The sequence below is a fragment of the Erythranthe guttata genome, chromosome 8, assembly GCF_056151865.1.
Source record: "Erythranthe guttata isolate IM_541 chromosome 8, IM_541, whole genome shotgun sequence".
NCBI lineage: Eukaryota > Viridiplantae > Streptophyta > Magnoliopsida > Lamiales > Phrymaceae > Erythranthe > Erythranthe guttata.
The window spans coordinates 20,801,348-20,811,776 of NC_142540.1; the positions used below are offsets into that span (position 1 = coordinate 20,801,348).

Below are 10,429 nucleotides of genomic sequence, written 5' to 3' on the forward strand. Positions count from 1 at the left end.
AACAAAAATAAAAAAAATCAACATACATCTCGTACAAAGTCTAGCATCGCATGGTTCACCACCGAGTAAACCATGCTTACTAGTTACAAAAGGCAAAAATGCCTTTATTATTACAAAAAGAAAAACGGAACAACGAAAATAACACACACCACAAGCACATAGACAATACATATATAGCCATACAACATATAGATACAATCTAAACACACAAGAACGATACGCTTTACTCGAAGCCGTGTTTCTTCTTGAAGACCAAAATAGAATCGTAAATCTTCTTAGGATCGGCCAATGACTTGGAGACACTCTCTTTCTCCATGCACCTTTTCACCCATTCCATCAATTTAGGACAATGCTCTTCGACACTAAAATTGCCACATGTTTCGTATGAGTAAAACCAGTTGGAGTAAGTAATCAATGCCACATCCCCAAACCCGAAATTTTCGCCTCCAAAATACGACTTCTCTCCAAGCTCAGCTTCCAATAACTTGAGGACTTCGATGAAATCTTTCTTTGCCGTTTCTAGCTCGTCTCCTTTAGTTGTACATAATCTTCTTCCAGCATCATACAACTAATTAGAATATCGAGTTAAAAATTATTAAATACACTGCCGAAATCAAATGGTCAGTACGCAAGACTTTGTAACGTATTAGGCCATATTTTTCACTTCTTCTAATTACTTGATGATTTACTTGCAAGAAATTTAATAACAACGAGAAATTGGTCATTTGATCGATAATGTCCGGATTCATTTAGGAGTTATTTTCATTTTATTTTGGGGAAATATGGCCCGAGAGAATAATTTAAGAATGAAAGTAATGTTTGTTTACAATTTGACGCGAAACAAAATACACTAGGTACGGTAAAATCATGTTTAATGGTGTTGGAAAAATATATTTTATAACAAGAATTTGAAAAATAAAGCGAAGTCTGTTTGGTTTTAAGTGAAAACATTTTTAGTGTAGCAGTTAAATCAAAGTCAATTAAGTCAATTTTTTTTACTGTAGCAGTTAAAACAATCAAATCATGTCTGGACTCTGGAGTATAGAGAAACTTATGAAATTGTTGAGGGAATAATCTTTCAAAAGCTTGACAAACACAAATTCGTTTTTGAGAAAGAATAAAAATGAAACAAAACCAAACATTGGTATTAATCGGTGGTTTATCTGATCCAAAATTCGTGTTATATAATCAACTCCCAATAAAATTACAACAATCATCCTATCAAAACTCGATCCCTAAACTCCATATTTTGCCAACACAATTGGACATGATTAAAATTACAACATCATCCGAACCCTACTACGAATTTTTGGAAACCTAATCAAACATTGAAAGACAAAAACATCCAAATAATATTATCTTATTTAATTATATCATGTCACCCTAACCAAACAAGCATGAATTAAGAAAAAAAAAAGGCAAATTACGGCCGCCACTGAGTTATAGTCAAATTATAAAAATCCACCTTCTGTTTGGATAATTACTGCCATTCCCTCAACTATGTATTATCTTACGAAAAACCTCCTCCAGTGGTAAATTTAGGAACGTTAAATCAAAGAATAGTAGTACACAAGGCAAGAAAAGTAGTACCTTTTTGTCAACAAAATCAGCCCAGAATCTAGCTTGAGCTTTCTGGTAGGGATCAGAAGGCAACAATGGAGAGTTATCCTTCCACACCTCGTCAATATACTGAACAATTATCAGAGATTCACAAACCGGTTTTCCATTGTGAATAAGAACCGGGATTTTCTTATGAACCGGGTTCATCTCGAGCAAAACCGGGCTTTTATCGCCTAAATTCTCCTCCTTGTATTCATACTCGATACCCTTTTCGGCTAACGCGAGTCTGGCTCTCATCCCGAACATGCTAAAAAATGTATCCAGCAAAACTACCTCATCCGCCATTTTTTTTTCTTAGAAACTTAAAGACTTCAATTCAGCTGTAAATTGGTACACTATACTGTGTATATTTATAGAGAGAGAATGAGTGAGAGAGATAGAGAGAGTGGGGTTGGGGTAGAGTCGTTTTAGAATTGAATTCTTTTATTTTATAGTTAGCATACCCTCTATAAATTTTTCATTCAGACACTTTCCCCACTAAAAATCCAGAAAAGAGATAATCCCCCGAAATATTATTTTGGTTGCACTTTGTCTTAAAAACTAATTTTCGACGGGCATCAGTGCAACAAAAATAAAATTTTCAACGGACAATGTGTAGAAAAATAGTGTTTTTAAGGGGCATATATATTGCACAAAAATAACATTTAAAGGGACAATGTGCATAAATAAAACCACTCAATTCCGATTAATAATCCATCGGAATTTGCTATAACAGTAATGTGCAACTGTGACGCCCACTACCGAAATACACTCCTGTGACGTACACTACCGAAATACACTGTATTTTGGTATTTCGATAGTGGGCTTCACGGCAACAAATATAACATTTTGAAGGAAACATTCACTTTTTTCAATTACGAGGGGGTAAAGTGAGAAAATTAAAAATTTATAGGGGATGACATGCAATATGCCCTTTATAACTGAAATCGTGAAAGGTGTTGATTGCTCTAGAGATTTATGGAGTAACGTGACCACTAAAATCCTATGTTGCACGGACACGGATACGTGAACACGGCGGTACGCGGATACAGACACGGTGATACGGCATTTCAAAAAAACTAGGATACGGACACGCGGGGATACGCGTAAATATTAAAAAATATAGGGGTATTTTTATAAATAATAAAAATATAGGGGTACATTTATAAATTGTAAAAAATATGTATAAGTCGTCATCGCATAAGAGAACCGCTCGCCCTTGTTGCTCGTGTTCTTGGTCGCAGTTGCATGCTAGACTTTTGAGTTTTGGGTGAACTCACAAAGAAAACAAAGGAAAATGTGTATTACAGAGAAAATAAGTTGCGCATTTTTTTTATTAGGGCTCTCTCTTAAAACGTAAGAGAAATGTCCTAACTTTTTTAAAAGTGTGGACACTGCCCGACACGGATGTCCTACTTTTAGCGAAATTACGACACGGCCCAATCGACACGAGTGTCCGAGAAGTGTCCGGGTGTTTTGGAGTGTACAAGTATCGGATACGGGACTCTTCACATTCTAGAAGTGTCCGTGCAGCATAGCTCAAATCTATTTTAGAAAGTTGATAAGAAATTAAGAATCAAAATACATTTTGGTGTGCATTTAAGTCAATTGATTAAATTATATATATATGGTAGGCTGTAGAGACGTCACACACTTCTTTCCAATATAATGTCAACACTCTTCTGTATCGCTTAGGGTTGGGATTCGATTGGGTCAGTAGATTATCGGTCTAAAAAATTGGTCCATTCGATAAATTATTTTTTTTCAAATTTGAAAATTATACCCTATCTTTTTAGGTTGGTTGATGGTTGGAAAACAAATATTTGGTTTCGAAATGGATCCCGATTTCTAGTGGAAGATTTATGTCTAGCTTTTTTTCTTGTTGGTTTTTTTCTTTTTTCTTGTTATATAATTTAAAATCTTTATTATTTGATAATTCCATACCCACTTGAAAAAAAAACGACACCATTTATTATATACTTTTCAACAAAAGATATTAATATTGTAGGTTGATCAATAATTATCGGTCAACCGAAGTTTGATAATATTAGAAATCATCAACCGACCAATTATATTTGATGGTAAAAATTCCGACCTAATCCAATTGGTAGGTTATAAATATATTATCCGCCTGAAAATATAATTAGTAATGAGTCGGTTGTTGGGTAAAAACCTAGTATCAGTCGGTAATGCAAGTAGTTTTAGTTTAATTTGCAAGTAGTTTTAGTTTAATTTGCAAGTGAACTAAAACAACTAAAAACTATCGAATACAACCAAAAAAATATATTCAAAATCTTACAAAATCATTTCCAAAATTTTGGCACGCATACTTAAGCCCATCAAGTAATTTACTTTAACCCACCCACCAAAAAGTATTATGTTATAATAAGTTAAAGTTTATAATTCTATAGTTATTTTTTGTGGGCACTGCCCCTGAACCCCTTTAATATTAAGTTCACCCTATCTCAAATTTCTGGCTCCGCCACTATCAGTGACCATGCATCTTTTTCTCTCTTGTCCTTTCATTGAGCAGGTGTAGTTTTATTTGATCATATTTGGCAAAATAGAAACAAAATTGTGCACGGTTCTCACTCTCTCCTTGTACGGGATATTGCTATTAGTAGGGGTGCAAGTCGGATGGATCGGATCAGAATTAGCCTTTTCGGAAAATTTCCAAAAAAATTCGGAAGTACAAAATCAATTCCAATTCCAATTCCAAAATTTTCGGAATCTAAAAATTCATTCCAATTCCAAAAGGCCCGGAAATTTCGGAATTTCGGAAAAATATCGGAATTCACATAAGCTTAAATTTTTCAAAACTTAGCGAAAATTTTCTAAAATGTTCATAATTTTTCAAAAATAAGAAACATCCACGTAAATAAAAATAAAATTAATAACTACTAAATTTCAGTTCAAAAAATAAATAAAAATAAACACAACATAATATCTAATAAACCTTCTAACAACAATTTATTATGTCAAAATCCTAAAACCAAACTTATAGGTGTATTTTTCGAAAAAAAATAAGTATTATAAGTGAATTTTTCGGAAAAAAAAATCGGAATTTTTCGGAATTAATTTCGGAAATCAAATCGGATCGGAAATCGAAAATTCCAAATTTATTTTATATAATTCTAATTCCAATCCAAAAAAATCGGAAAAATTCGGAAATCGGAATTACGGAAGTCGGAATGAAATAAGTTGTTCCAAAATCGGAACTTTTCGGATCGGAACCGGCGGAAATTGGAATTTATGTTCCATCTTGCACCCCTAGCTATTAGGTTCTTATTGCCTCTATATATAAATTATGGCATTTATGGCCGAAAGTGGCGTTTCAAGTTTGTAAATCGAAATGCAAATTTCGCAGCTCATAACATTTCTAAATAGGCTGAGAAAGATGGTTGGGAAGGAGTTCTTCCTCTAAATGTAATCCGATCCCTCTATATGATTTTTGTGATTGTGGTTCTCCACTTGTATCTTCCTTCTCTTAATAAGATTTCCGTTTTCCGATAAAAGAAAAAAAAAAGGTCAAATTATCTTGGCAATACTCTATCCGTATAGTTTTTAAATATCGATTAATAAGGTTTATACGCACCGATTAATAAAGTTATTAAATAGCCTTAATGTAGGACGTAACATTCTTATGGTTATTTCTATGCTACACCCAGTGAAGGATACACCTGGTGTTTTTTTACTGTTGATCTACACACACCAATATGGGGGTGTGTGTGTTTGTGTGGGAAAATTACATTTTTCGTCCTCATACTTTACCCACTTTTTCAAAACTGTCCCTAAACATTTTAGAGTTACAATAGTAGTCCTTAATCATGCCATTTTTTGACAGAATTGGTCCGCCATTAATTTTTGCAGTTAAGTTGGATGGAAAATGGCATGTGCCTCTCACATGCCTTCAATTTACAACACTACATGAAAACTTTCAACAACACGCATTGCGTTGTTAAAACAAAATTTTTATAATTATTATTTTTAATTAAAATTTAATATAAAATCGAAATCACGTAAATTCCAAAAAATCAACTCGTTTCGGAAATATTGTTTAAAAAAATCAAAATATAGTCTAAAAATTAAAATATTGTTCCAAAATCGGCATTTTTGGAATTCAATTAAATAATATCGTTTCAAACCAAAATAAAAAACCCGATAGGAATTGGGGAATTAGAAATCTCCATTACAATTTTCACCTCTAGTCAATTCCAAAAATCCCAATTGTGTGACAATATGTCGAGTTTTAAATCATTCAATATGGGTGAAAATTGGAAAGGAGTTTTCTTATGCTGCCTAGTTTGATCGAATTTTTATTTTATTTTAAAATAATATTTTCATTTAATTTCCAAAAATGCCGATTTTAAAACACAACATTGTTTTTTTAGACAATATTATGATTTTTTAAACAATATTTCTGAATTTATTTTGAAAAAATATATCGAGTTTTAGATTATTAAATAAGGGTGAAAATTGGAACGGAGTTTTCTTACCCCACCTATTACGATCAGATTTTTATTTTATTTAAAACAATAATTTTCATTTGGATTCAAGAAATTCCGGTTTTAAAACATTATATTATTATTTTAGACAATACTTCTAAAAATATTTTGGAACAATTTATGGAGTTTTACATTATTAAATTAGGGTGAAGATTGAAATGGAGGTTTCCTATCCCGCCTATTCGGATCGAATTTTTATTTTATTTTGAAACAATGTTTTCATTCGAATTCCGAAAATCTTGATTTTGAAAGCAATATTTTATTTTTTTAAAAACAATGTTTCAATTGTTTAAAGAGTATTTCTTAAAGTATTTTAAAACAATATATATCGATTTTGGTTTTTTGGAATTTATATAATTTCGAATTTCAATCAAGTTTTAATTATGAAAAATCTGTTTTAACAAGACGCAATGCGTGTTGTTAAAAGTCCATTTTCATATAGTGTTGTATAATATTGAAGGCATGTGAGAGGCACATGCAATTTTCCATCCAACTTAACAGCAAAAATAAACGGTGGACCAATTCTGTCAAAAAATGGCATGATTAAGGACTACTATTGTAACTCCAAAATGTTTAGGGACAATTTTGAAAAAGTGAGTAAAGTATGAGGACGAAAAATGTAATTTTCCCGTGTTTGTGTGTATATGAATGGTAAAGATCTTATTTGACAAAATTACCCATCTTTGGCCCTTTTATCCTTCCCTTTAATGAATTCATTAATATGTTATCAATGTAAGGTAAAGTTAACAGGATCTTTTTTTCAAGCTTTGAATCTCTAAAGTGAAAATTAATGTGAAGAAAAAAATTATGACCGAAAAGACAGTTACAAAGAAACGAAGAGAGTGATTTTCAGTTCGAGTTCATCATACATGATTAACGTGATGGTGGGTTAAATCTCTTGTTTCTAAGATAAAATTAAATAATTAGATTATGCTATGTCCAACAAATAATTATTTCTCATTTAATCAAAACTAAAATCACTCTCTCTTAGCTTGTTTGAAAATAAATGACGTTCTGGGTTGGTGCGCTGATGTGTTTACTAGAACAGATAAAAATATGCTTATATTTTAGGGAAATAATATAGAATGTGGCTAGAATTAATATCCTTCCCATTAATTGCTACTCCGATCCAACGGTGGAGGAGATGAATACATTACACAACCGATATGTATATATAGTATATATTATTATTACTATTATTTTCAAAAAATTCTGATGAGATTTGCAAGAACATATCGATTACATGATTGGTTCGAAGAGTAGTTTGCGTATATGGTCGTCAATTGTGTCGGCATCGTTGTAGGCGCTGTAATAAAATGTTTTCGCAAAAAATAAAAATGTTTGCTTGATGCTCCGGTCGATGCCAGATTCTTCGAGGACTAGTTTGACCAATGTCTGCATATCTTGTTCCATTTCCATGTTCTTAAATATGCCCGGTTTTGTTGCTGTTTTCCAACCTTCGATTCCCGTTACCTATTTTTATTTATATAAATAATTAAAATTTAATAAAATAAAATAAAAATCATTGTATATATAGTCGGTTACCTTTTCGTTTTGAATTTGACGAAGCCAGTGACAAATTTTATTTGTGAGCTTGGTGAGAATAATGTAGTCATGGTGGGACAATGTATCTTCGCTAAAGGCGATATTATTATGACGGGAGCAAACGTTTAAGGTTGTTACTAACAGCTCGGCTTCGTCTACATTTCCATTCTCTACTTTCATCAACCATATGCCCCACTGCGTAACGAACATATGATGCACGAATTATGATCAACTTGTTATTAAATACATATAAATGGAACTCATAAATTATAATTTGGAAAAATTAATTATTAATATGAATAATTTTATATATCAATCTATATATATATATATATATATGTATATATATATATGTATATATATATATATATATATATATATATATATATATATATATATATATATATATATATATATATATATATATATATATATATATATATATATATATATGTATATATATATATATATATATATATATATATATATATATATGCTGAATTTGAATGCCTATCAAAGTCCACTCATCTGTTGAGACAGACTACATGTTACGACATTAGGTGACGTAACAGAATTGTTGTGTTGTCACAGTAATAAAGCTACGAAAAGCAGAATAAAGAACACAACAATTTAATGTGGTTCGGATACAAATGTACCCTACATCCACGAGGACTTGCAAAACTAGTTCAGATTTAAGTGTACATTAATAGGACTTAATAAAACACTAAAGACTCCCTCTTTATGTGATACACCGTTCTTGCACACGACTCGAACTTGTTGATAATCAAAGCAATTCCTCCTCCGCACTCTTGGACTTCCTTCAAACGGCGGATCGACCTCTCCCGAGATCTTTTAAGCACTTCTCCCGAAACGCCGATCTTCTTTATGGCCTGGTAGAAGAAACCTGTTCTGTTGCCACACCTGTCGTGCAGACAGGGCTGCAGCACGGGCTGCACCCTTCAAAGCCTTTATGCTGGGATTTTTCTTATTAAAGCTCCATCGGACTCATATGAGGTTGAGGGCCTTATATAGGCACGAAATCCACCACCCTAAACCTAACTTGAGCCCTAAGAAATCGATTAACTAGGTAATAGAATCCTAGTTGATTTCTACTTCTATTCTAGATAAATACAAAAGATACCTAACTAGAATACAATACATGGAAATAAATCTAAGTCCTAATAACAATATTACAAAAATAGGACTCTAATTAATTCCAATATAAACATGGAAAACAAATCTTTGCCAATCTTTAATTTCCACGTATGGCGGATTTCTTCAATCTTCACAAACAGAAATCTCGTGCCAACAATCTCCCCCTTTGGCATTGATTGGTTAGAATCCATGTTTAACAAGAACTCCCCCTGCAGATGAGATTTACTCCCCCTGCAACAAAGATGTCACTTTTCTTCACCCGTCTTGGTCTTCTATCAGAGTGTCCCATCACGGGGCACATTACAACGCAGCGGAATTGGGTGAATGCCGTGACAGACTTCCGTCTCAACCTTCCTTGTGAACACACGTCATGCAATAAGCAAAGCAAACAAATCAAAACCCAAAATCAGACACTAAGTATATCTAGTGACCCGCTCTGATGCCAATTGTTGAATTTGAATGCCTATCAAAGTCCACTCATCTGTTGAGACAAACTACATGTTACGACATTAGGTGACGTAACAGAATTGTTGTGTTGTCATAGTAATAAATTTACGAAAAGCAGAATAAAGAACACAACAATTTAATGTGGTTCGGATACAAATGTACCCTACATCCACGAGGACTTGCAAAACTAGTTCAGATATAAGTGTACATTAATAGGACTTAATAAAACACTAAAGACTCCCTCTTTATGTGATACGCCGTTCTTGCACACGACTCGAACTTGTTGATAATCAAAGCAATTCCTCCTCCGCACTCTTGGACTTCCTCCAATGTTGAACTTCCTTCAAACGGTGGATCGACCTCTCCCGAGATCTTTTAAGCACTTCTCCCGAAACGCCGATCTTATTTATGGCCTGGTAGAAGAAACCTGTTCTGTTGCCACACCTGTCGTGCAGACAGGGCTGCAGCACGGGTTGCACCCTTCAAAGCCTTTATGCTGGGATTTTTCTTATTAAAGCTCCATCGGACTCATATGAGGTTGAGGGCCTTATATAGGCACGAAATCCACCACCCTAAACCTAACTTGAGCCCTAAGAAATCGATTAACTAGGTAATAGAATCCTAGTTGATTTCTACTTCTATTCTAGATAAATACAAAAGATACCTAACTAGAATACAATACATGGAAATAAATCTAAGTCCTAATAACAATATTACAAAAATAGGACTCTAATTAATTCCAAAATAAACATGGAAAACAAATCTTTGCCAATCTTTAATTTCCACGTATGGCGGATTTCTTCAATCTTCACAAACAGAAATCTCGTGCCAACAATATATATATATATATATATATATATATATATATATATATATATATATATATATATATATATATATATATATATATATATATATATATATATATATATATATGTATGTATATATATATATCAAACTCACAGCATTTTTCAGTTGATGGTTAGTGTGTGTGTTGAACATTCCATTGAGGAGTTGATGGAGAGTCTGTATCAGCGTACTGCCCAGGTGTTCACGCTCACTACTCTTTAGAGCACTGTCGGAAAAAGAAAAAAAAAGAAATGGAAAAGAATAATAGGGCTTGATTAATTAAAAGGCCCTGAATAATTGATAACGGAAAAGAATTGGAAAAATAAAAT

The 10,429-nt window shown here is 32.7% G+C and overlaps 1 protein-coding gene across 1 annotated transcript; it reads right to left on the reverse strand.

Moving 5' to 3' along the window:
* Window positions 1–2,060, reverse strand: LOC105970371 (putative glutathione S-transferase). The gene is made up of 2 exons (XM_088822367.1): window positions 1,591–2,060; window positions 1–568 (listed from the first exon to the last, which is right to left on the reverse strand). Exons 1-2 carry the CDS (start codon window positions 1,903–1,905, stop codon window positions 224–226), a joined length of 660 nt encoding a protein of 219 aa, XP_088678493.1. The 5' UTR covers window positions 1,906–2,060; the 3' UTR covers window positions 1–223.
* Window positions 2,061–10,429: the final 8,369 nt, after the last annotated feature.